Source organism: Rhinolophus sinicus, linkage group LG05 (assembly GCF_036562045.2).
Source record: "Rhinolophus sinicus isolate RSC01 linkage group LG05, ASM3656204v1, whole genome shotgun sequence".
In the NCBI taxonomy this organism is placed as follows: domain Eukaryota; kingdom Metazoa; phylum Chordata; class Mammalia; order Chiroptera; family Rhinolophidae; genus Rhinolophus; species Rhinolophus sinicus.
The window spans coordinates 62,768,875-62,795,524 of record NC_133755.1 but is presented as its reverse complement, the minus strand read 5'-3'; the positions used below and the strand labels follow the sequence as shown (position 1 = coordinate 62,795,524).

The 26,650-nt window shown below is 39.5% G+C and overlaps 2 protein-coding genes across 3 annotated transcripts in view; one reads left to right on the top strand and one right to left on the bottom strand.

Annotated features, from left to right (window-relative positions):
* Positions 1–24,166, bottom strand: part of PTCD3 (pentatricopeptide repeat domain 3) — a 29,446-nt gene extending 5,280 nt beyond the window's left edge. Inside the window, exons 1-17 of the mRNA XM_019749209.2 lie at positions 23,803–24,166; positions 22,865–22,917; positions 22,721–22,757; positions 18,407–18,452; positions 17,228–17,296; positions 16,654–16,758; positions 15,016–15,139; positions 12,906–13,021; positions 8,606–8,676; positions 7,019–7,106; positions 6,544–6,604; positions 6,189–6,271; positions 5,072–5,216; positions 4,251–4,301; positions 1,315–1,404; positions 992–1,020; positions 9–115 (exon numbers count right to left, since the gene is read on the bottom strand). Coding sequence (XP_019604768.2) covers positions 9–115; positions 992–1,020; positions 1,315–1,404; positions 4,251–4,301; positions 5,072–5,216; positions 6,189–6,271; positions 6,544–6,604; positions 7,019–7,106; positions 8,606–8,676; positions 12,906–13,021; positions 15,016–15,139; positions 16,654–16,758; positions 17,228–17,296; positions 18,407–18,452; positions 22,721–22,757; positions 22,865–22,917; positions 23,803–23,903 — 1,376 coding nt within the window. The 5' untranslated portion in view covers positions 23,904–24,166. The remainder of the gene's footprint in view (positions 1–8; positions 116–991; positions 1,021–1,314; positions 1,405–4,250; positions 4,302–5,071; positions 5,217–6,188; positions 6,272–6,543; positions 6,605–7,018; positions 7,107–8,605; positions 8,677–12,905; positions 13,022–15,015; positions 15,140–16,653; positions 16,759–17,227; positions 17,297–18,406; positions 18,453–22,720; positions 22,758–22,864; positions 22,918–23,802) is intronic.
* Positions 24,167–24,210: 44 nt separating this feature from the next.
* The window catches only part of POLR1A (RNA polymerase I subunit A), an 85,928-nt gene continuing 83,488 nt past the window's right edge, over positions 24,211–26,650 (top strand). For both annotated transcript variants that reach the window (XM_019749208.2, XM_019749207.2), the window contains exon 1: positions 24,211–24,399. In XM_019749208.2, the coding sequence (XP_019604767.2) occupies positions 24,323–24,399 (77 nt within the window). In that variant the 5' untranslated portion in view covers positions 24,211–24,322. The remainder of the gene's footprint in view (positions 24,400–26,650) is intronic.

Below are 26,650 nucleotides of genomic sequence, written 5' to 3'. Positions count from 1 at the left end.
ATACTTACTAATAGAAATTACGCCGGTGATCAGGTCCAATGAATTTCCGGTTGTCTCCAGTGTTTAAAAGGCCATGCACTTGGTAAGCAAGTTCCAGATCTCTGAGAGAGCAGCACTGAAAATTTGTAAGTAGTAAGTATCCCTCTTAGAGATCCTTACCAGCCAAACAGTGGCTCATTACATAAAAAATAAGTAGTTACTTGTGGAAGTACTTATGCTGATTCAACATATTATTGGTTGACAGCAATGAGTTACAGGAAAATGGGGAAAATCAAAACAAATTCCCAAATTCTGCGAAATTTAAAACAAAATGATTTTGACCTAGTCGTTATATCTTTAGAAATCAATCCTATAATAAAATTCGGTGAAGTGCACAAAGACAGATGGGGTGCTCACTGTACCCCATTGCTCACTGTATAAGCAAAAAACCCATGAAATAACTCCAAAACACATCCACAGAAGAGTTAAATAAATTGGAGTCCATTCCTCCTATGAATACTGTACTGCTGTCAACAAACCAAATACCATGGAAATGTATCTAGGGGTGCATGTTTTAATACCCAGAGGAAAAATTCTGGAAGGATACGCACTAAACTGTAAAGTAATTATACTTAGGGAACAGGATACACTAATTCATTCTGCAGCTGCTTGAAATTTTTCCTATATTAGCATCATAAAATGAAAAACCAAAATTAAAAACAAATTTCATCAAATTAAAAAGTTACCAATAGGCAAATTGAAATATTCTGAAACCTCATCTGAACAAAGGTATGAAAAAGACAATATATACAATAAACACAGGGTAGGGATATTATGTGATTTAGTACAGATTTTACAGAAAGAAAAAAGAGCCAAAAACATCAACAGAAATAAGAGTTAGAAAATGAAAGAGTCAAGGAGAGGCCTCCCAACCGCTCCCATTTACAGATGAATTTCAGAGATGGATAAAAGGAAAAACGAAAACAAAAGTTAAACAAGAAATGGTACTTACAGCTCTCATGGCTGACTGAAAAAACATATCTGAAAATCAAAGTTCACAAGAGCCTTGGTTACTCTGGATAAAATATATTTTCAAATCAGTAACATTAATAAAAATCCTGCAACAAAATTGGTAATGCAGAAAATAAACCTAAAGGAATAAAAACTCAAGTGGAGAGAAACTATATATCGAAGTGCTACAGACACTTTGGCTTTCTGAAAATAATCACCCAAAAGATTACTAAGCTAAATGAAACCCTGTCCTCATCACAAAAGCCTCTAAAAACGGGCACCCAGGGAATCTGGCTGTCTCTCACAAGCAATTTCTGTACATACCATCATCCGGGTCCTGTGGGGAAAATTTCTTCCCTGTTAATTCGTTCATGATATCGTAGATCACGAGGGACGATCCTTTTGTAGGGTTGTCTGCAGAACAAGAAAGCAAATGGGTTTTTATCATGAATCCCCTTCCGGTACCAACACCAGGTGCACAGCACCCATTACCAAGGGCCACAGTTCTCCCTTCCCTGCCCCCATATTAAGGCCTGGCACAGGCTGACCAGGGCACAGGCCCGGCACCAGCAGAGTGCAACTCGCCATCAGATCTGAGACAGTCCCGGGTCCACGTGCTCCCAGTGCAGACTTTTCCGTTCCTTCTTAGTCTCTCCACAAACCTGACTTTCATTAGTGTGAAAGACAGAGGGACACACAAACACGAACACCCTTACCAAGCCCACAAACTTAGAAAAACATGGTTTCTGCTAGTAATCATTCTGTGTTCCTTTTAAAGTATAATCAGGATGAGAAGGCCAAGAAAAAGAAAACTGTACAATTAATGGATGTGGGCAGTCCTTTAAAATCACGTGACCTGCGGACTAATAGGTCAGAAAATGCACATACAATAAATACTCCCAAACATATTACACTTTATCCACATTCCCTTTCCTACTAGATCCAGATGCAAGTGACAATGACAGGTTTAATGACAGCATAGATATATTTTTATAATTTCCTCAAGCATGTTTCCATTTGCTTGCAATTTTAAGTATTTGATTAGTTACATGATAATCTGTTTTATGTGTATTATTTCTTCATTGTTTTAGGCTTTGTCCTTTGGGTAAATTCCTAGAAATTGTTACTGTAGGCAACCAATTTATATGCATAGGACAAACAGACACTCCTCCCTCACCCTGCCCCCAAGGTCATGGGTGTTGTTTAGGAAGCCTAAGTATCACCGACAGGTTACAACTGAATCAAAGCGATATGCTGATAACAGGAACAGAAGAGGCTTTGGGGTCAGAAATGCAGTTTCACTACAATGTCACCAGGTTGAGTAAAATTTTAGAAGACACAATTATTGTGGAAACAATTTACCTATTTCCAAGATAAAGTCAGTTACCTATTCCCCTCACCCTAAAAGATAAACTTCCCTATAGGAGAGGATGTAGATTTTGTAAAATCCGACCTCCAAAACAGAGACAATAAGTTTTTCTCTGTTGTTTTTATATATAAAGTCTATCACAGGACAGAACTAGAATTGTCATTTCTGAGCACAGGGGGTCTTTCTCAAGTTGGGGCAAATGGATGAGAACTAAGACTGTGAGTGCCTGCTGTGTGCCTTCCAAGCACAGGACAAGACATTATGCATAATTCATGTAATAATTACACCCTGGTGGTATTACTCAGGGTAAGGTATCCAGTCCTTTTGACAGCTGGTATATGGTTGAGGTGAAATTTCAACTCAGGTGTGCCTTGCTCTAAATTCCACTCAACAGAGCAGAGCTCCAACAGGGACAAGCTGATCTAAAAGTAGGTGACAAACAGAGCCTCAAGATTCTCCTACAAGGTTTCCAAATAAGATTCAGGTTATTGTGGGGCAGCAAGCACTGTGTAACAACTTCTTGCAAAGATGGAAATATTCTATATCTGCATCACTGCACATCCAAGGTGTGATTAAACAATATGGTGAATGTTTAAATACAAATTTATTGCAGTAAAAGATACACTGCCATTAATCGCCCTCAAAATACTCCCTCTCACTTTGAACACACTTATCCCATCGTTCTTGCCACTTTCTGAAGCAGTTCTGGAAGTCCTCTTTCGTGAGTGTCTTTAGATGCGCTGCTGTGGCTGCCTCAATGTCCTGAATCAATTCAAAACATTTACCTTTCATGGTGATTGTGACTTTGGGGAAGAACCAGAAGTCACATGGTGCCAGATGTGGTGAATAAGGTGGATGAGGACACACCGTCATGTTTTTATTTGACAGAAATTGTCGTGCCAGAAGTGATGTGTGACACAGAGCATTGTCATGATGATGATTTACAGCATACTTTCAAACACCTCAACTATAGCTCATACCAGACTGACTGCACCAAACGAGCTGAAACTTGTCACACACTGTTACTAAGGTTCAACGCACCACTCCCTGTATTGAAGACTCTTGCCTTTCTGTTGGATGGCACTTGGCAGCAGCATTCGCCATATTTTCTGATCACAATGGAAAGGCTCTGTGTCACATTGCTTCTGGTATGAAAATTTCTGTCACATAAAAAAATTACGGTGTGTCCTCATCCACCTTATTCACCGGATCTGGCACCATGCAACTTCTGGCTCTTCCCCAAAGTCACACGACCATGAAAGGTAAACGTTTTGAATCGATTCAGGACATCAAGGCAGCCATGAGAGCGCAACTAAAGACACTCACGAAAGAGGACTTCCAGAACTGCTTCAGAAAGTGGCAAGAACAGTGGGATAAGTGTGTTTGAAAGGGGGGGGGGATTTTGATGGGAATTAATGACAGTGTATCTTTTACTGTAATAATTTTTTTTAAATTTAAACTTTCAGTGTATGTTTTGATCACACCTTGCAGTGGCCAGTAGCCACATGTAGCTACTGAGCACTAATGCAATGATGGAATTTTAAATTTTATTTAATTTTAACTAAATATAAATAACCACACGTGCTAGTGGCTATCGCATTGGGCAGCACAGCTCTGGAGAACAAAAGAAATTCCCAGCTAAAGTACCTCTGACCAGTTCTAATTGTACACCAACATTTTGAATACACTTAATGAGCTCCTCCCCTCCAGCCCAAGTTTTACATCACACACAAGGTTACTACCCTCAAGAATAAATTTTTGCCCCGACTAGATTAACTTGTGAATTCTCTATTCTTAATTCATATGCAGTGAAGGTGGCCTACAATTAATCACATAAACTTAAGAGTGCTGGGTCAATTTTCTACATAAATTAATATAATGTCATACATACCGTAATGATAAAACAGCTGAATAATATAGTGATATGTTGCAAGTGAGGGTTCTCAAATTACCAGGTGCACAGAAAAAAATAAGAAATAAAGTAAGTCAAACACAGTTATCCAAAATATAGCTTACCAAGGTACACTGAGCTAAAAACATATTGATGTTGGTATTTAAATAAAAGATGATACACTTCTATTCCTTTGGACAGACATTTCCTAGTTCATTAGATTAATGTAAAGGTGTTATAAAGATCGAATCACTTTTAGAAAGTCCAGACACCCATCACTAAAATGTTATACTTGATATACTATGAGCCTTCACTTAAGAACACCAGAGCATAGCAAAGTGAACTGATTCCCAAAACAACCTTCAATGAAGTATTAGGTTGATGCAAAAGTAATTGCGGTTTAAAAGGTTAAAAATAATTGCAAAAACAGCAATTACTTTTGCACCAACCTAATAATTACTGAAAAATATACAACCCATTAGCACACACTTTGGTTCAAATACCTAATATACTAGAAAATGTCATGGGATTTAAAGCTATCTAACTATAAGAGAACAGCACTCCCCAGAATCAAGAGATCCATAAGGAAGTACCTAAAATACTACAACGTTGTAATTTGCTATAAGGAGCATGAAGATGATAAAGGTATCCCAACCGTGGCAAATGCATGTGATTACAGGTGCCAAACGGTGGAAATGAAATTCCCAACATATTATAGAAACAACAGAAGTTTCCAGTCCCTCTTTTTGCTCGTGTGGACCTGAACCTTCCCGTCAGCAGTGTCTTGATGGTCACTGAGGGACGCTAGGATGCATCCTCACCAATTCCGATGGCTTTCATTTCACGTAAGGTCTGTAAGGCTGGCAGTTTCCCAAATGTATAAAATCTTCGGAGACATTTCAGAATGGTATTAAAAGTCTGTAGATTTGGTTTCACCTTCTGTGCAACAATATGTTTCAGCAGTTCCTAGGTGAATCAAAAGTAGGCAGTATTTTTTATGCCTGGGTAATGACAAAGACTAACTGGAACTCGAAGCAAACATCATCTGTTGGGAGGGTCTGTGGGACGAGCTAGGGCTCATGGATGTTCTTGTACTCTATGTAATCGTGAAAACCCGCAGAGGAAAGAACTCTGTCTATAACAAAGCTCTATGTTTCTAACTCCCACTAACTTCCTTTACCCTGTCATATCTTGGCATGCAGGCCAGAGTGTGCACGTGGCTTGCCATGTCTGCACACACCGGGTTGCACTCTTTTCCCACGTAAATCCTTTTGTTGATCAAATACCCAGTCAATATTATTTTTCATCAACAGTAGACAACTTGTTCCATAAAGGACTATTACATACTAAAAGAGAACCTGGCTACCAAGCTATATCTAAAGCAGGTTAATAGATCCCTAATTGAAGAATTACCTGTGAATTAGCAGGACCAGTGACTCTACATTTTAGAGAAACCCTTCCATTCAGTCACCCCACTCCCACCTGGCAAAGGTGTCCAACTGTTTTCAGCCCTCTGCCTAGTGAGTCTGAGACTACAGCAAGAAAGTAGATGAGAATGGATTGTGAGTTTTCCTTTTGTAAATGAGTCGGTATGGCATAAAAACACGTTTCTATTCCTAAATTACTCCAATCTAGTGACTTAAATTTTATTAAATTTACCTGATAGTTTTTCAATAAACATGCATTATTTTTGTTAATAAAAAACCTATTATGAGAAGTAAATGAATAAAGTAACCCTGGTCTTCCTGAATTCTTGCTGTGATGTGGTGGGTCAAGTAGCTTTCTTCTCACGTCAGACATTGAGGGGGTAACCACTGTCTGAGAACCCAGTGCAGTCACTGCCATGAAGATGCTCAAAGAATGCTGTCTCCATCCTGTGTGTTCCTAACAAAAGATATTTTAGGCCTATCAGAAGACAAAACGAGCGTTCCTCCTTACCAATATATTATTCCATTTTTCCTCAAATTTCTCATTCGTCATTGCTGTTGCTTCAATCAATGCATTGAAGGTGTGTATGTCAGCTGTAAAAAAAAAAAACTACTTTAACAAAAAGGGGCTGAATATTAACCCCTAAATGACCTCACTTAAGGCACATGGCTCCTGACTCACTGCAACATGTCTACAAACCTAGAAAACTACTCTCCTGGATCTCTACTCCTGCTTCAATCACCAATACCACAGGAAAAGACTAAAAGTGAGCCAATGACTGAGGTAAGATCCAAAGATTTTACAGACTCTAGAGAAGGAAAGAAATAAAAAAAAGGATGGAGGGGAGTTTGCCAAACATACTTACCACGGAGTCTATTGTTTAATAATTCGGTGTATAAGTTTAATGCCTGCCCAGAAGCTCGGTGCTGCAAGAGGGGAAAAAATAAAAAGTAAGCACCATCAAATGTATTTATTTAAGAAATATTTGCACATCTCCTATTCTAAAGTTTGGGAATATAGTAGTAAACAAAACCAGACAAGGTTCCAGCTCTCCTGAACTTTATGGTCTAGTGCAGTGGTTCTTTACCAGGGGCAGTCTGCTCCCCAGGTGACATTCAGTAATGCCTGCAGGCGTTTTTAGTTGTCACCAGTGAGAGGTGGGGAGGATATACTACTGGCATGCAGTGGGTAGAGGCCAGGGAGCTATCATAGCATAATAATGCCCTGGACAGCCCCCACGACAGATTATCTGGCCCAACTGTCAACAGTTCTTATGTAGAGAAACCCTGATTTAGTGGAAATTAAAGATAAAAATATAAAAACAAATAAACAAATTTTACCTTCACCATTCCTCGGATCATTGTGCAATAGGAATGTGCATTTTTCTCTGGCATCAGAGCAAAGATTCTCTCAGCATTGTTTTTCGCTCTAGACACAAGAGTAAGTGTGAACCAGGGGACAAAGGAAAAGCCAATAAGAGCTACCACAATTTATTGAGTTTAAAATGCTCCAGGCACTGTACCAAGCACTTTATGCATGTAATTTCAAATAACTCTTACTACCGAAAGAGGGAGATATGGTTATCATCATTTTGAAAACAAGAAAAACTGAGGATCAAAGATCTTAAGTTGTCCAAGGTTTTGTAGTTAAGTGGCAGAATCAGGACTGAAAAGAGAATTGTTATGAACAAGTAATAGGTAGTCATGGGCCACATAAGGACATTTTGGTCAGCAGCAGACTGCATATATGACAGTGGTCCCAGAAGTTTATAATGGAGCAGAAATGTTCCTACTGCCTAGTGATGTGGCAATGCAGCATTATTCTCGTGTTTGTGGTAATGCTGGTGTGAACAAACTGACTACCCTGCCAGCTGTAGGAAAGTAGAGCACACACAATTACAGTAGTAGGCTATAACATCTAGATTTGTGTTACTACACTCTATGATGTTCACACAGGGATGAAATCATATAATGGGGCATTTCTCAGAATGTACCGTTGCTAAATGGCACATGACTGTATACTGAAGGCATTAAACAAAAAGCAACCTGTACAACAGGGTCCACAGTGAAGTGTCCCTGTCCTCCCTCATTAGATCCAATTCCCCAAAGGAAACCACGAATAAGCAGTTTCTCCTGAATCCTTTGCTTTGTCTAGTACAATTTTACACAGTATATCTACTCTCCTTCTTAAAAAAAAAAAAAAAATATATATGTAATAATAATAAAGCCACCATGTTATACAGACTGTGCTATACCTTGATTCTCCCTCTTACCAATGTCTTAGAAATCGAAAAGAACCAGGATTTGAGCCAGGATGATATTCCAAAAGTCCATGCTCTTAACCACTATGTGGAATTATTAAAATCTACTAAAGAAATTTAATCTGATTCTATGCAATTTATCACATCAAAGGAGACTCCAAATATTAATGGTAGCTTTCCTTCTCCAGCCATTCACATGAAATATCATTCAACAGTTCAGTTAATTTAAATCCTTCCATGTTAGTTACATGTTATTCACCTTTTGTTCGGAAGTGACGAATATTCTGCTTGCTGGCCAGTAATCTTAATTTAGAACTACATTCTAGTATATGTGTATTCTTATATAAACAAAAATAGTGAATCTTTCAGAATTACAGGTCTATGGTGTAAGGTAAAACTGATGAACTAACAAAGGAACCACACCCTGTGAAGGTCACATGGAGCTAAATGGGGGGAAATCAAGTGTCACCGTTGTGCTGCTGGTGAGAGATGAAGAACTTATGAAAACAGGTCCAAATGCATATGAATACCAATCGTGACATGTATATCGCACACTAAAAACAGACTATATTTAGAACATTACAGGGTATCTCCTTCAGGAGGTGATGGGGAACATCCATGCACCATATAAAACCATAATATAAGGTTCTAATTATGTGTAACATACCTCCAAGTAACTCCAAACTGATGACCAGCCTTCTTCTTAGATTTCTCATTATTTTCCTCTGTGGCCTCTTCCTGAAATGAACCATCAACAGACATAAAAAGATGACAATGCAATGCATTCTTCTAGTTAGACTACTCAAAATCACGAAGGCATAGGAAACTTCAAAGCAACTGGCAGCCTGGAGTACAGATGAATGAATGCCCTGTATGCAGCCCAGAGAAACTGGAAATCTAAACAACACAGCCTGTTTCCTCAGAGGCTACATCTGTATGGCTTGATTCATACAGAAATATTGTTTGTTATTAGGGTGGAAGCAAGAGAAAATGACATATTTGGGTATGGAATATAGTTAATGTCTAATACTAACCCAATACAAGCTAAGATTTTTTCTAAGACTACATTTTCTCCTTTATTATAAACCAAGCTCTGGGGTGAGGCTGATGAGGACCAAGACAGGCTCAGCAAGCACCACGCAGGTCAGTACTGGCTCTGTAGCAGGGGCTGGAGGGGCAGAGGGCCAGTCAGATCAAGGAACCTGGAAGGCAAGGTATGACACTGCCTATGCAATTTTGAAAGACTTTGATTTCCAGTCAAGAAGGCGGGGTAGGTAAATGCTGTGCTTACATCTTCTCAAGACACTAAAATTACAACTAAGCTACAAAACAACCATCACTGAGAATCCTCTGGAGTCTAGCTAAACAGATGTTCTATAACTAAGGACATACAGAAGCTACATCAAGACAGGTAGGAGGGGCTGAAACACGGAACATATTGGTCCCCATACCCATGTGTGGTGGTTAAAAATCAGGAGGACTATCTCAGCTGCAGAAGTCCTTCCTGGAGGAGCGAGGGGTCCCAGCTTCACACCAGGCTCCTCAGCCCAGGATTGTAGTACCAGGAAGACTAGTCCTTACAACTTCTGGCTGTGAAAACCAGGCGATTGAGGCTCAGTGAGATGAAGATGCAGTCCCAGGTGCTCCTTTTAGAGGGCCCATGCAGGACTCACTTGCTCTGGGCTACAGTGCTGGGGCTGCAGCTCAAAAGGTGCCAGGGACATATGGGGAGGGACTAAATTATCCGGCTTCATGGTGAGGGGCAGCTTTCTCCCAGACGGAGGAGCTGGCAGAGCCACTGTTTCTTTGTGGAGCCCTACCCCTCCCGGTGTGCAAACACAGGCAGCTGCCATATCTGAGTCTCCATCAACCTAACTAACACTGTTCGCCCTGCCCTGGTGATTCCCTGAGACCCTGCCCCACCCAACTTGTGGGCCTACTGAAGCCCCTTCCAGTGGCTTTTCCATACAAATGGACTGTCTTAGCTCATGCTACGGACTTTCCTAAAACCTACCAATGGCTCACCAACCCCAAACAAGCAGCATCTGGCTTTGGTGTGCCTTGTAACTTTTGCTGAGCAGCCTCAAGCCTGGCACTAATGGCAGCTGGCCTCTTTTCAAGGCTTGGCCTCTACCAGGCACCTCCACGCCCACAGTGGGTGGCTGTCATCTGCAGATTGCTTTGTGGCTTATGCCAGGAGGCCCAGAGCAGGGCATAGTCTGAGGCTGAACTTGGCCTGTCCCAGGAATATCATCCAGCTGCCTCCATAGACGAAAGCACAGACGGGGCAGGCACCAGAGACTTACTCAAGTGAATCCTGTTCCATAGGGTCACTTCCTGCACAACAGCTCCTCCACTGTAGTCTTGGCCAGTCCTCACAACCCATCAGCCCAAGAGTCAATCCCTCCCAATGACGTGTGAATAGCAACCAAGGCTTAACTAAAATAGGAGGGCACCACAAGCCAAACAAAGAACATACCTAGGGCACATGCCTTAGGTGACCAGAGAGTTTGAACTACAAGGCACCATAGGACATCTACTACACAAGGACACTTTACTAAGACCAGAAGACACAGCAGCCCTACCTAACACATAGAAACAAACAGGAGGTAGCCAAATGGGGAGACAAAGAAACATGTCCCAAATGAAAGAACAGAACAAAGCTCCAGAAAAAGAACTAAACAAAATGGAGAGAAGCAATCTACCAGACACAGAGTTCCAAACACTGGCTATAAGGATGCTCAGTGATCTCAGTGAGAACTTCAACAAAGAGATAAGAAAGGTAAAAATGGAGACAAAAAACATAAAAAGAACCAGTCATAAATGACGAATAACTGAAATAAAGAATAGAGGGAATCAACAGTAGATTAGACAAAGCAGTGAGTCGAATCAGCAATTCATAATATGAGGTAGCAAAAAACACCCAATCAGAACAGCAAAAAGCAAAACAAATACAAAAAAATTAGAATAGTTTAAGAGGCCTCTGGGAACAACATCAAGCATACCAACATTCACACCATTGGGGTACCAGAAGAAGAGAGAAGAAGGGATTGAAAACCTATCTGAAAAAATAATGATGGAAAACTTCCCTAATCTGGCAAAAGAAATAGACATACAAGCCCAGAAAGTGCAGAGCCCCAAACAAGATGAACCCAAACAGGCCCACACCAAGACACATCATAATTAAAACGCCAAAGGTTAAAAATAAAGAGACAATCTTAAAAGCAGCAAAAGGAAAGCAGTTAGTTACCTAGAAGGGAGCTCCCATAAGACTCTCAGCTGATTTCGCAACAGAAACTTTGCAGGCCAGAAGGGATTGGCACGAAACAGTAAAAGTGATGAAAAGAAAGGTCTCTCTACCCAGCAAAGCTATCATTTAGAGTCAAAGGACAGATAAAGAACTTCTCAGACAAGAAAAAAGCTAAAGGAGTTCATCAACACTTAACCAGTATTACAAGAAATGTTAGAGGGACTTCTTTAAGATGAAAAGAAAAAGATAAAAAATACAAATTAATAAAATGGCAATAACTACATATCTCTCAATAATTACTTTAAATGTAAATGGGTTAAATGATCCCATCAAAAGAAATAGGGTGGCTGAATGATAAGAAAACAAAATCCTTACACATGCTGCCTACAAGACACACTACAGATGGAAAGACATACTGGAAGAAAAGGGATGGAAAAAAACATTTCATGAAAATGGAAATGAAAACAAAAAGCTCGGGTAGCAATACTTACACCAGACAAAAAAACAACTTTAAAACAAAGGCTATAACGAGGAACAAAGGACCCAGTAATCCCTGGGTAATTAATGGAAGAAACCCAAACTGCTACTTCAAGGAGACACATGCATCCATATGTTCATTGCAGCATTATTTACAGTAGCCAAGATATAGAAGCAACCTGGGTGTCCATCAATGGATCAATGGATAAAGAAGAGGTAGTACATCTATGAAATGGAGTATTACCCAGCCATCAAAAAAGAATGAAATCTTGCCCTTAATAAGAATGTACAGTTTCAGATTGGTACTAGATTTATCTGAATGATCACTTTGCAAGTTATATAGATGTCTAATCACTATGCTGTACACCTGAAACTAATATCATATCGTATGTCAATTGTAACTGAAAAATTTAAAAAAATTATATAAAAAGACAGTTATTCTGTACATAAGTAATCCACATTTAGTGGAGAAAAATTAGAAAAGTCAAACTGAAAGAAAAAACACCCATGATTCCACCACACAGAAAGGAACTTAACTTTTTAACGACATTTTCTTTAGGCATATAAAAATTTTTTAATAAAAATGATATAATTATCTAGTCTACTTTCCCACTTATCAGTATCTTTCCATACCCAAACAGACCTACACTAGTATTCTCAATCACCACACAATACTATTATAATTCTATCACCCACTATTGGATATTTGGTTTGCTTTCAACAATTTTGTAATTATAAGTATGACTATACTATGAAAAATGTCATATTTACATCTTTGTTCACATGAGCCAAAAGTTTCCCTGGGATCTTTTTGTAGAAGTCAAACACTTCGGTTGAGAGAGAGAGAGACTATGACAGCATCTAGGCCAGCCCCAGACACGATACTATTCTGTACCCCCAGCAGAGAGGTCACTCCTCTCTGCCCATATATGCAAGAATTTTTGAGGGGTTGTCCGATATACATCGTATTGTCACTGTAAGTAACAATAACATAGGGGACTGCCCAAATACTTCTGGTCAAAGCTTTGCCTGCATTTGGTAGGCATGATCAAAATATTTTTAAGAAGGGTTAAAACAATTGTTTAAATCTTTCTCTTCCTCTATACCACTTTTTATCAAAGCTACTGTACCATACCACACTTCAAAAGAAATCTCCACTACCCTAACACAGAAGAACCTGCCTAACTTTGAGGTGTTATGACCAAAAGAAACTTTAAAAATTATTGCCAAAAACCATTACCAACTCTTTTGATTTTTCACTTTGTTGAAAATGATAATCAGTTGAGGGCTCTTGGTCACCATAGTAACACAATAAATCCAAAAGACTATTAGTTGTTTCCAGAGATACAGTGGTTCCTGTGGGTAGAAGAAAAAAAGGGAAAGAAACCTTGAAACATCAAAGAACTAAAACCCATTAGATTAAAATTCTTCACTTTTTCTATGAGCTGTGGCTTTCTTGGTCATATATTTAATATCATCCACCACTTACTTTAACAATGGATGAGAATACACTTCACGTCAACACCTGAAGTGATAAAGGCAGAGACACAATCCTTACTGACCGTGTGTTTTGATATAAAAGAATAAAATACGATGAAGTATGACCCTGTGTTCACTTACATTAGGCACTCATATCCCCAGAGAAACTATCTTACGGTTTTAACTGCCACCTCCAAACGGAAGACTTTGTAAATTATTGCCATGTACTTCCCCTGGCCCAGTTCCATTGTTACAAATGCAAGGAGAACTATTCCACTTGGGTCCAGGCCCTCAGTGAAATACTTGCCCAGAAATATGAGCACAAATGTCTAATTACAATAACCTTTTAAAAATTGTTGCTCCAAACATTATGCTTCCATTTTGACACCTAACTAAAAGGCAGAAAAGGGAACAGAAAGACATATGAGATATAATTCAGTGTTTTAAAAGAAAAGTAACTGCATTTTTCTAAAGAAAATATATGGATGACAAAAATGCCCATCAGGAAATTTAAAAGCCCAGAAAAGAGAGCACAGCAGAGGGGAGAGGACATAGGCTATGAAGTTTCATTTGATTGGGTCTATTATTTCAGAATTGGGTGACCCTGAAAAATTACTTAATAATTGGTTAATGTTAACTAAATATTCATACATTATACAATACAGAATTATCTTATTACATAATTACAGACTATATTATATATAAGTAACATAGTATGTAATTATACAATTACAATGTATAATTACATAACATAATAATCATATTATAAAGTTAATATGAATATTAGGATCACTTAAAAATTACTTATTTTTTCCTTTATAAGATAACTACACAGCATGGCAGCTCATAAGGTGTTACAGAATTAAATTAAGCATGTGAAATGCCTGGCAAAGTGTTTGGCACTTATTAGAGGCTTGGTAATAACATTTTCTAAGCCTTCTCCCCTGGTATGCTGGCTCACTCTGTTACTCTGAGGTATGGGTCTGACACACTGTCTTTGGAAATGTTTACTGAATGTCTGCATGTGCCACGCAGCATGTAACACTGAAGACAAGTCTTAGCACTAAGAGCCTTAATATAGACTTAGCAGATATTTATCATATTGAACAGAGGAAACCCTCCCTCAGTAATAATCTGCATGAGCAATTCATTTGTACAGCCAATGCTGTAACAGGCTGTATACCCAGACTCTCAAATCAAACATGGCTTTCTACAAATTTTCTGTTATTGAGTGATTTAGTTCAATTTCTAACTCTTCTATGTTTGGTTGATTTTTGTCACTTCAGATTCCTTAAACTTAAAAACAATACCGCTGCTTTTGATGTTACTACCAGTACATTCTCATGGTAGTTCACAAGCCACACTATCTAGACCTATACCCGTGGAGGTTCACTCATCCAGACTGAATTCAGAGAGCCACAGGATTTGAGAGACAGAAGCTCTGAGAAACTAAGTGAGTTTGTCAAGGACACAGGACTAACTAGTGTCAGAACTAGGACCAGTATCCAAGCCTCTGATCCAACAGTTTAGTGCTCTTTCCTTTGTAAATGTTTCTTTCTTGTTCGTTTTGTCTTCCAAACATATAATAGCTACCGAATTTCTCTACCTGTGATACAGCACAAGTGTACAATAAACTAACAAAGTTGCAACTCTATCTCACCTATAATTTTTTTTTCACCTATAATTTTAAAGTGAAGCTAAAGCAGAACTTAAAATATTATTTATTAAACTATTAAAAATATAAACACAGCTATCAAGCAGATTAAGTACAACAGTATTTGTAACTCTTACACATAACTACTGGGATCGTACGATGGTGGCCTATTTCTAAGCCCACATTCCTAGGGGAGGCTCTGAATGAACTTAGTCACCTGCTTGCAAGAGCTGATCAAACATGTCCACCGAAGCTTTGACTTTTTTGAGCGTGATCCGTTCCTTCAGGGCGGCTTCACTTATATCTTCAATTTGAGGCTCAAAGTACTCAGGCATTAAACACTAGGGAAGCGATAGGGCTAAAATTACTACAAACAGGTAAAGGTGAAAGGATAACCAAGTAGGACATTTTTATCACCAGCACACCAAAATAAAATGTCACTGTTCCAATTCATGGTTCATGTACCAAATACCATTTATCATTTTAACATGAATTTCTTTGTAGGGAATATAACCTTAAAAAAAACATTTAAAAAAAACAAAACTCTACAGTCTCCCAAACAAGACTATTTAGCTATCTCCTAGCTTGGGAAGAAAAATTTAAAAGTACCCAAACATAATCCATATCTGAAGAATCCTTCTTCCAACTTAATTTCCCAACTTCAAACTAAACTTAGTATTATTTTCCCCTTGCTAAAACCATCCTTTCTCCTTTCCTCCCAACCTTGGTTAAGAGTCAGCGTACGCTTGGTTTCCAAAGGCAGAAACTTCATCCTTAATGCTTCTTTTACTCTGAACATTTAATACCACTAAGGTAGGCTGATTTTACATCACTCACTAATTTATTCAAATACTTATTAAATGCCTACTAGTTTACCCTAGACATTGGGGATATAGAGATGAAAGTTATTCTCTGCCCTCAAGGTACTCACAATCTAATGGAGAAAACAAATAAGGCAATAGTTATGACATAGTGTGAATGGTAAAGGCTGTAAGAGATCTCAGAGGTGTGAGAGAGCTGCCTGCCAGGAGGCAGGGGACTGTGGAAAGCTTCAAGCAAAAGTGAGCTAAGCACAGAAGAGTAACTGTTAGAGAAAAACCCAAAGGGGAAAGGGTGGGCCAACAAATGATCATTCCATTGCTGCCACTATCTTAGATCAGGATTTCAGTATTTTTACCTACACAATCGCACTGGCCTTCTAATTTGTCTCTGGGAGGTGCTGCTTGAGAAGCAGGAGGGCTGTGTTTGGGTTTACGTGTTTTGGAAAGCAGGCAGATGTGAGATGGAATGCTTCTGGATGATGAGTCTGAGGTTGTATTACACATCTGTTTTGCTCACGCTGTACTGACAGCACTAAGCACAATATAGAGCAGACAGGCATTGCTCAAATTCTCTTCATGAGTACAGAACAAAGAGGAGGTTGGAAATACAATTTGGAGTTCAAAGGAGAGGGATCTAGGCCAGACATACAAGAATACCAAAAGGAACATAAGGGTCGTTGAAGAGTATAGACAGGAAAAAGAGGAAATGAGTGAGCATGGAAACCTAAAAAAGACGTCAATGCTTAAGGAGTGGATAGAAAAGCTAGTGAAAGAAACTGAAATAGTAGGTAAAGACCTAATAATCTGCTGTCACAGAAGCCAAATGGGGAAAATAAAATGAGGAGCAAATACATACAAAAGAAGTTAAAAAAAAAAAAAGTTAGTATTGTGAGCACATATAACTATACATATTAGAGGACTTTTCACCCAAATATTGAGAGCATTCAAATGGCTACTCAAATATTAGCCATGAATGCTTGGTTTAATCTACATTTATATGCTATTACCTGAAAATCCTAATTGTCTTTCCTTACCGGTATATGAGGTTCAGCTATATCCTTCTGAAAGTATTTGGGATGTGAGTTAATAATAAACTTTGCTGCCTTCTCCCCGGACTTCTTTGCCAACAAAAATGAACGCTATATAAAGAAAAAAATTTAGATATAAATTGGTATTTACATGTAATTTAGACTCAAGAGATCAAAGTCATACCCTCAGCAAGAATTATCCTTCCCCCTAATAAAGAATGCCAACAATACACAGAATCCTAATTAGAAGTTAAATAAAATATGTCCACCTCTGCTAGTGAGTGTGACATAATTTCAGGTCTTATACACATCAGGAGGTATATAAAAACAATGCATTAAACTGAGTGGATTGCTCCAGTGTGAGAGCCCTAAGTGATAAAAACCACAACCCCAAACGCTCTCCATAGCTAACCTCTAACGCCTTTTGATGAAGGTAATAAAGGATTCAAAAAGTCTTCCAATTAATCAGCATCTGTAAACGTTTCAAAGGTTTTTACAACTAAGTTAAATTACATATGCTCTCTTGTACCCAAACCAACAAGATGCAACAATACTAGAAGAGTCACATGTAAGTACTCACTGATTCCATAGAGGATGTTGGTATGAGATAAGGATCATCTTGAAATGCGTAAGGAGCAGCTGTGGTGTCCTGTGGAGAAGACAGAAGTCTCTTTAGGTAGATTTTTATTAAGAGGATCTTTTGAGTTTTGGTGACGTCCAAAAATTCTATCAAGTTTTAATTACGTATGCAACACATATGCAGAAATATGTATGCATATTTGCATTTGTGTATATGTTAGCGTATATATATATGGAGTGTCCCCACACACACATACACAGCTACAATGTCCTCTAGACTCTGTTAAGACTTGGTTATAATTACGCACAACTTAAAGCAAACAATGGTTCAAACCCCCATGACTGTTTCTTAAGATCTGAGTCTGCCATCAATAGGGACTACTGCTGTTTTAAACTCAAGGTAAAGATCTTCTAAATTAACTAATCTGGGCACCAATTTCCTGCACTAGGGTTTCCTTCAAAGCATGGCCACTAGCCATACACAAGTCCAAGTCCTTCCTCCAAATGGAGGATACTGCCCGGCCCTATCACGGGTGGGAACAAGCAGCGGCTTCTCCCGTGTCCTGCTGCCCAAGGTTCTATACTTCTTTCAACTCTCAAGCACCACCAGGGGCTCACTCAGAACTGCCCCCAAATTACTTCCTCTATTCCTCTCCTCTCCCCCAGAGCTTCCTTTCCCAGGCCTTATGGAATCTTTGTTCCAGAGGAAAAATTTCCCCTATATCCTGAATCTCTTCTGATTGTCCCTTTGATGCCTTGTCATACTGACCTGGATTCTCCAGGAAGGGGGGAGGTGCTTCCCAGCAGCTTTCAAGGGAAGGCTGCTCATACCTAGTGGCTTAGAAGCAGTATTTTGGGGGGGGGGGGGGGAGGGGGGGTTGGGGATCCTAGCTTCCTACTGCCACTTTCAAAACCATATTCCTCCACACTCCTCATGAGGCACATCTCATCTTTTGAAGACAAAAGACACGGAGCTAAGTCAAGGCTTTAACATCCTAACCAGCCAGGTCAGAAAATTGAAAAGCTTTGGACTCCTCATTTGTCATATAAAGAGACTGACTAGATAATTTCCAAGAAACTTTCTAGATCTACAACAGTTTAATTGTGAATAATGAGGAAGTATGAACATTAAATGTATTATTAGCTGAGTTAGGTACAGAAACCTAAAATTCCTACTTACCCTGTTTACTGTGGATGCGAGTGCCTGAAGAATGGCCACTTTGTCCCTAAGAATGAGAATCACAAGTTAATCCTCACCAGGGCTTCTCACGCTCACAAAATGAACAAGTGATGCTACTCTCAGAATGAACTGGCCAATAACAAAGTTCAGGTCTCAAGAAAAGCCGGTTCTTGTATGTCAAGATCATTAGAATAATAACAAGAGAAAATGTCTAGTTCTTCTACCTAAAGGTGGTTAGTACATATTCCTGCTATGCTTTCCCTGCTTTCTCTTCCCACTCTAATACCATCACCCCGGGTTAGGGATTTCCACCCTCATCTCATACAACTGTATTACCTTGAATCTCATCTCCTCCTATCCATTTTCCTACATATTCTTCTTATTTATTTATTTCATTAGTTTCAGGTACTACCCGACATCTCATATAGCTGTTACAATACAATCGACCTCCCTATGTTGTACTCCATATCCCGTGACTATATATATTTAGTTATAGTTGACATTCAGCATTACTCTACTTTAGCTCTTCAGGTGTACAGCGCATTGGTAAGGCAGCTACACAGTCTATGACGTGATCCTCCTGGTAAGTCCAGTACCCATCTAGCACCTTACATGATCTTTACAACATTGTTGATTATATTCCCCATACTGTATTAACTATCAATCTGTATTTCTTAATGCCTTGACCTTTTTAATTGGGGAATACTGGGGAACAGTGTGTTTTTCCAAGACCCATCAGCTCCAAGTCAAGTCACTGCTTTCAATCTAGTTGTGGAGGGAGCATCTCACCGGCCCATGTGGGAATCAAACCCATGACCTTGGTGTTAATGGCACTACACTCTAACCAACTGAGCCAATCGGCCGCCTAATGCCTTCACCTTTTTCACCCTGCCCCCAAACCCATTCCCATCTATCACCCTGATAGATCTAGTACCTATCTGGCACCATAACTATTTATTACAGTATTATGGACTATATTCCTTATGCTGTACCCTACATACCCATGAGTACTGTGTAACAACCAATTTGTACTTCTTAACCCATTCCCCTTTCACCCATCCTTAACACCCCTCTCATCTTAAAGAGGTCCCTTTAAGATTCCTTATAACACTGGTTCATTGATGATCAACTCCTTCAGCTTTTTCTTGTCTGGGAAGCTCCTTATCTGTCCAATTCTAAATGAAAGCCTTGCTGGTTAGAGGAATCTTGGTTGTATGTCATTACTTTTCATCACTTGTAATATTTCCCGCCACTCCCTTCTTGCCTGCAAAGTTTCTGCTGAGAAGTCAGCTGACAGTCTTATGGGGGCTTCCTCATGTAATAGGTAACTAATTGCTTTTTTCTTGCTACTTTTAAGACTCTCTCTTTGCATTTAACCTTTGGCATTTTAATTATGATATGTCTTAGTGTGGGCCTCTTTGGGTTTATCTTGTCTGGGACTCGATGCTTCCTGGGCTTATATGTCCATTTCCTTCACCAGGTTAGCAAAGTTTTCTGTCATTATTTCTTCAAATAGGTTTTCAACCCCTTGCTTTCTCTCTCCTCCTTCTGGTACCCCTATAATGAGAACATTGCTATGCTTGATATTGTCCTGAAGGTCCCTTAAACTCTCAACTTTTGGATTTTTTTCTTTTTGTTGTTCTGATTGGGTGTTTTCTGCTACCTTATCTTTACATTGCTGGTTGGGTCCTCTCCTTCATCTAATCTACTGTTGATTCCCTGTAATATATTCATCGTTTCCATTATTGTATCCTTTATTTTTGACTGGTTCTTTTCGATGGTTTCCATCTCTATTTTTATGCTTTCTCTCTCTCTGTTGAAATTCTCCGAGATCACTGAGCATTCTTACAACCAGTGCTTGGAACTCTGCATCTGATAGATTGTTTATCTCCGTTTTGTTTAGTTCTTTTTCTGGAGCTTTGTTCTGTTCTTTTATTTGGGACATGTTTCTTTGTCTCCCCATTTTGGTTGCCTCCCTGTGTTTGTTTCTATGTATTAGGTAGGGCTGCGATGTCTTCTGGTCTTAGTAGAGTGGCCTTATGTAGTAGGTGTGCTGTGGGGTTCAGTAGCACAGTCTTTGTGGTCACCTGAGCCACGTGCTCCAGGTGTGTCCCTTGTGTGGGTTGTGTGTGCCCTCCTCCTGTAGTTGAGCCTTGGTTGATAACTGCACACCAATGTGAGGGACTGACCCTTGGCCTCACTGGTTGTGAGGACTGGCCTTGACTACAGTGGAACAGTTGTTGCGCAGGGGCTGACCCTATGGAGCAGGATCTGCCTCAGAAGGACTCTGGTGCCTGCCCAATCTGCCCTGTAGGTGTATCGTACTTGGAGCCAGCTGCGTGATGCTCCAGCTTGCCCTAAAGTAACTGTACAATTCAGATTAACCTGTTTAGAACACTGCCTTTATCACATCACATTCATACATGAAAACCAACAATGACTCTCCACAATCTGTTAGTCTCTGATGGCATCTGAGTGATCTGGGAAATCACAGCCTCAAATCGTGCTTCATCTCTAAAGTAAGGCAACAGTTACTTGAGTACTTGCAGCTTCTTCCAAGTCTAAAAGCCTAAATTCCTGACCCTGGAATTCAGGGGCTATCAGAGAAACTCTATCAATCACTTTTTCTGCAAAGGGACAGTAATAAATGTTTTAGGTGTGATGGGCCACAGACACTCTGTTGCAACTATTAAGTTCTACGAAGTGTAGTATTAAAGTAGCCACAGACAATACATTAACAAGTGAGTGAGGCTGTGTTCCAAAATTTTAATTGACACTGAAATTTGAATTTTATATAATTTTCACATGTCATTGAATAGTCTTCTTTTGACTTTTCAACTACCAGAAAAAAATGTAAAAACCATTCTTGGTTCATGCACTGTAAAATAAATAAGCCTTAGTTTGCTGACCAATGCTCTGTTATCAACAACCTTATTTCCCCTATTCTAACAGAGCATTTTTCACAAATCTGCCTGCTTGGCCCCCTCCCACCACGTGTCATGATCAGGTCCCACTCTACCTTACTGTTCTCTGTATCTGTGGGTCTCATACTTTAGGGTTAGGAAGAATTACCTGCAGGAATATGCATTTTAAACAAAATTCCCAGGTGATTCTGATGCTAATAAAATAATCTCACCTATTTTAAGGTACAAAAAAATTTCTACATTTTTCAATAAAACTCACCTTGGTTACTGCAATACAACCACTCTAGATTTATATATCCTGTGTTGTCTCTAATCACGTGTATAAGTTATGCACACATGTAATGTGAGTATAAGATAATGGACTAGATCATATGCATGGGACTTGGCTAAATCATAAGCCATCCGAGCAACCCCCCGAAAACCTCCCTTTTTTTGCATTCCCTGTAGTGCCTTCCTCAGGGAAAGAGGCTGGTAAATTGCTTTGGACTCAAATGCCATTCAAGAAAATGACTCCTTTATGGATACGTTTATTCCTACTCTTATCTTGGTTCTGATTCTCAGGCCAGGGAAGACAGAAATACACCTGAATATAATAAAATACTATGTAGTAATTAAAAATTAAAAGCAGAGTACCGAACAGTACATCTAACAAATCAGTTCTACTAAATTAAATGTATACATATAATTTACATTAAAAATGTCATGTCCCAGAACTTTAAAATAAGAGCTATCATCTACTGAGCTTTGACAATGTGGCAGGCACTATTCAAATGCACATTTAATCTTTTACAGTAGGTACTAGTATCATTACCCACATTTTACTATGGCACAGAGATTAAATAACTTGCCTCTGAGTAGTGTGATTGCTAGTAATTGTTTCCATTTTAGATGTTCAATTTATCCCACCCACCTTTCGGCAATACTCAGGAAAGATTTAGCTGTTTAAAGTGTCTTTGAATAAGGCCATTCGTCCAAGGATCTATCTACTGAGTTAAAAAAGCTAAAATCTTGCAGTCCATGTCATTTATTTCACTTTACCTTATTAAAGACCATAAAGATAATACTTTTGTCTAGTCTCCCAACAATATGAAAACTTTGTTAAGAAAGAGAAATTGTTTTAAAGATGATGCTCAAAATTAACCACTACTATGTAAATATCAACCCAAACTCAGTTCAAAAGGTCTTTCAACTCTTAAATTAATCTCATTCCACATTCACTCACTACTTTCACCTTCTTTTGTTTTTTTAAACTCCCAAGCTTTTCCTCCCTCAGCTGTTCCCTCCCCCAAGAAAGCTCTCCATCGCTTGTCACGTCACTGCGTCCTTATTTAACAATGTTCTGCTCATAATAAATACTCTACCACTTGAGGAATGAACATGGAATACTCACCAAGTTTTCCTTTTTGGAATGACCACTTCCTCAATCCCTTAATATGGAAAAAAAAAAAGTGAATCAATTTCCACATACTACTACTACAAACAAGTACAATGTGTTAATATAAAAATGGGATTATTTCAATATATTTTTACATACCTGTTACATCAGCTCCTTCAGCCTTGGGGAGGGCTGCACTTCCGGAATAAAATCTGCAAAAAAATAAAAGCCCTAAAGCTAATACTCATCTGAAGTTCCCACCTCACCTCCAACGATGTGCATTTTCAGCCCAAATTTATCATGGATCAAAATGACTGGATAATTCATGTCGATGTACACTGAGAAGATATACAGCAAGTTCAAAACCATTACAGAATAGACACAAGACATGCAGACAATATGGTCAAAAAAAATTTTAACCAGGTAATCTCATTACATAAAATCAAGGAAAAAAAGGAAAATTTTAATAGCACTTGAACAATTGAACAGATGATTTGAAATACAAAGGACTTTCAATATTGGGAATCTAAAATACCAAGGTAAGAGGGACAATTAATGAGCTGATTTTTAAATGGATAATGCCCTAATAATAATAAAAAACTACTCCACTTAAAGCAATTATGACAAACTATGAAGCTAAATCACCACAGCCTTTCAATCCAGGAACGTCACAACATTCAGCACAGAGGGCGCTCATAAACTACCTTTAATTTGGCAAAAATCTTAAGATTTCTCCTCGTTCCTCCCGGTTGAATGAAAATGAATGAGAGCAAATAATTTTGTTTTTAATTTGAGATGGGACTGCTAAAAGCCACACTAACTAGAATGCTGGCTCCACGAGAGCAGGCCTAGTCTTGTCGACAATTCTAACTCCTGGGTAGGCCAGTCTACCAATAAATATTTCCCTAATTAATGCGTTTTGTCTCTTTTTCAAGGACTCGGGTTCTGCACGCCGGGTTCCGGGAGCACGCGGCTACCAGAGGGCGCATGCGCATTCCACTGCATCGTGCCTCTTTCCACAGCTCTCGGGAAACAGGGATCACACGAGACTAGGTTGACACCTGGGTCTTCCTCGGGATTCCCCAAGCCTCTCTTACCTGCAGCTAGGGGCTTGTCCAAATGGACCTGCCCGCCGATCCGACAACGGCAGGCAAAGCCTGCAGCGGACCGTCAACCAGCGGACAGATGATACGGCCATCTTTGGCTTCTTCGCATTGCATGTTGGGAATGTACGCCCTACACTTCCCGGATTACCAAGGGAGGTGAAGGTGGGCGGGAATAGAACAGGTTACAAGTCCATGGTTTGCAAGACTTCGTTACGGAAGTTAAGTGCTCAGGACGCCTCGTTTGCCGCGAAGAAGTCTTCTAAAACGATCATTTGAATATTATATATCTTCGATTGTGTTCAAAATAAGCTAGTGAAAATGAAATTCTTACTTCCCCCCGCCCCAGAGCGGAAGTGATCTCATCTACGTAAATCTCCGCCCAGCGAGGGTTTATCGCGCGCAAGCGTAGTTTAAATCACATGGTGGATGCGGGAGTGTGGCTGCATTAGGAATTGACTGGTGGTTATTGGAATTTCTCTCTGGGTGCCAGAACTCGAAACTGACCTGCAGGATGTCGGGCTTAAAGAACATGCCCTGGCGGCGGCTACAGGGCATTTCTTTCGGGATGTATTCGGCCGAAGAGCTCAAGTAAGGAGTTGGTGGGAAGAGGGTTGAGCTTGTCTCTGGAGGTGGGCGCCATAAACTACTGTTCCCAACTGGTCTTGCGCCCATTTATCCTCTATGTCCATGGTTGTCGGGCGCTTGGCCTGCTGGGATCCGTAGTTCCGGGAACGTCTTGGGCTGGCGTGCACTGCCTAGCACCTCATTGAGCTGCGAAACAGTGCGCTGAGGTGGAGGGGTTTGCGAGAGTGCAGCGTTATCCTCCGCCAGGTTTCTGGTTAATTAACCAGCTTTTGTGAAGTTATTATAATGTCTCTGACGCGGTTAATCGAGCACATACTCTCGTTGTTTATAAAATGATTATCCTTCAAGACTCAGTTCAGGCGACTTCTCTTTGCCAGGACCACCTGTATTTCTCCGCTTAGTTACTAAATCAAGGGGACTCTCTCAAGTCCCCATTTTGATCATTGTAGCATGTGACAGTCTTGACCACATCCTTGAAACTTTCCTCTCTTTCAGGACTTTTCTGTCTTAAGGTTCTTCTGTTTCTGTGACAAGTATTCTTCATGTTTCTGATTCCTTACATGATCAGTTTATCAAGCAACCTACAAATATTTATCGATCACCCAGTTTTTGTCGGGCAGTATGCTAGGCGTCAGTGACACATCGGTGAACAAGGTTCTTGCATTCATGGCTTACATTCGAATGTGTTTCAGGCTCCTTAGCTGATTCGTATTTTCCTTAAATCTTAGTGTTCAAAGGTTCTGTTCTGGTCATACTGCCTTGCTTGTCCTAAATGTCATCCCTAAACAATTTCACCACTTTCATGATTAATATTCTCAAATTTAAATCTCCAGCCCAAATTTCTTTTCCTGGTTCCAGAGTTATTTATTCAGCTGTTTTCTGGACATCTCTAGGTGAATTTCACACAGAGCTCTTAAACTCATATACCGAAAACTCAACATGCACCTCCTGGGAGGGGGAACTTGCCCCTTCAAAATGGTACCTAGTCTAGTGCAAATGGTCACTGTTGTGTGACTGGGAAATAATTCTAGACCTGTCTCTCCTGACATCTTAATTTATTTATTGGGCTCTTACTGTGTCCACCTACATGTCTATTTGTTCTATACCCTACTGCTACTTCCTTAGGTCACAGCCTTATCTCTTGTTTGAATTGTCTTTTCTTTCCACTTTACACCTGTCCAGTTCATCTTCCACATTGTTGTCAAAATTAGTCTCCCAAAGTGTAAATGTGATCATGCTACTGTCACCCTTAAAACCCTCCAGAGACACTGCTTTTCCCTCAGGTAAAGGATACTTTCTTAGCTTAGCCTACAAATTTTCCCACGATCAGGCCAATGCAGATTTTTGCTATAACATTATCCTTTCCCTAGCCCTACTAAACCACTGGCACATTCCAGAACCTGACATCAGGTTCAGGTTTCAACATCTGGGTCTTTCCTCAAACTATTTTCTCTGCATCAGTGTCCTCTGCTTCCCTCTGTCGTCTCCCCCTACCCTCAGCAGACATCAGAGCATCTCTGACACTCTTAAGGCTCAGCTCAGTCTCCCTCATTTTCTGAGGTCTTTCCACTTCTAGCACAGTTGTTTACCACAGTGCTGCAGTCACATTTTGTGCTTTTTTATATGTCTGTCTCCCTCTACTAGTCTTGAGCTTCCTGTATCATTCCTTTCTTTTATCCTCAACTCTGGTTGAGTGAATGGATGAATAAACTGAGCGCCAACTCTGGTAACACTGGGAACAGTGTGCTAGCCGAGAAATTCCCATTATAGCATCAACCAGCAATAGATACAATTTCATCCACAAGAAAAAGTGTTTTAGGTTGGAAGGAGCTCATGTACAGCAATAATGAAAAAATTAAGATTTTAATTAAAAAAATAAGTAAAGGATCAAAACTTTTTTTTAAAAAACTACTGTAATAAAGAAGTAATTAACATGACAATGGGTTAGCATTTGTTTCCCCCTTAAATTTGGAAAGATTTTTAAGTGCGAAGACTTGGTGCTGGTTAAGGTAATCTGTTAGTCCACCTTTTCTGGATATACCAAGAGCTTCAAAACAGTTTGTGCCCTTTAATTCATGGATTCCATTCACCTGAGGAAATAATTATATTTTTAGGAAATAGAAGTTTGAATTATTCTATGCAAAAATCTTTATATAGATAGGTATTATAAGTTTATTTATAATGTAGTTTGAGTAAGTGAATTATATTAATTGCTATGTAATGAAAGATTTTGCAATTCTTAAGAATAATGTTT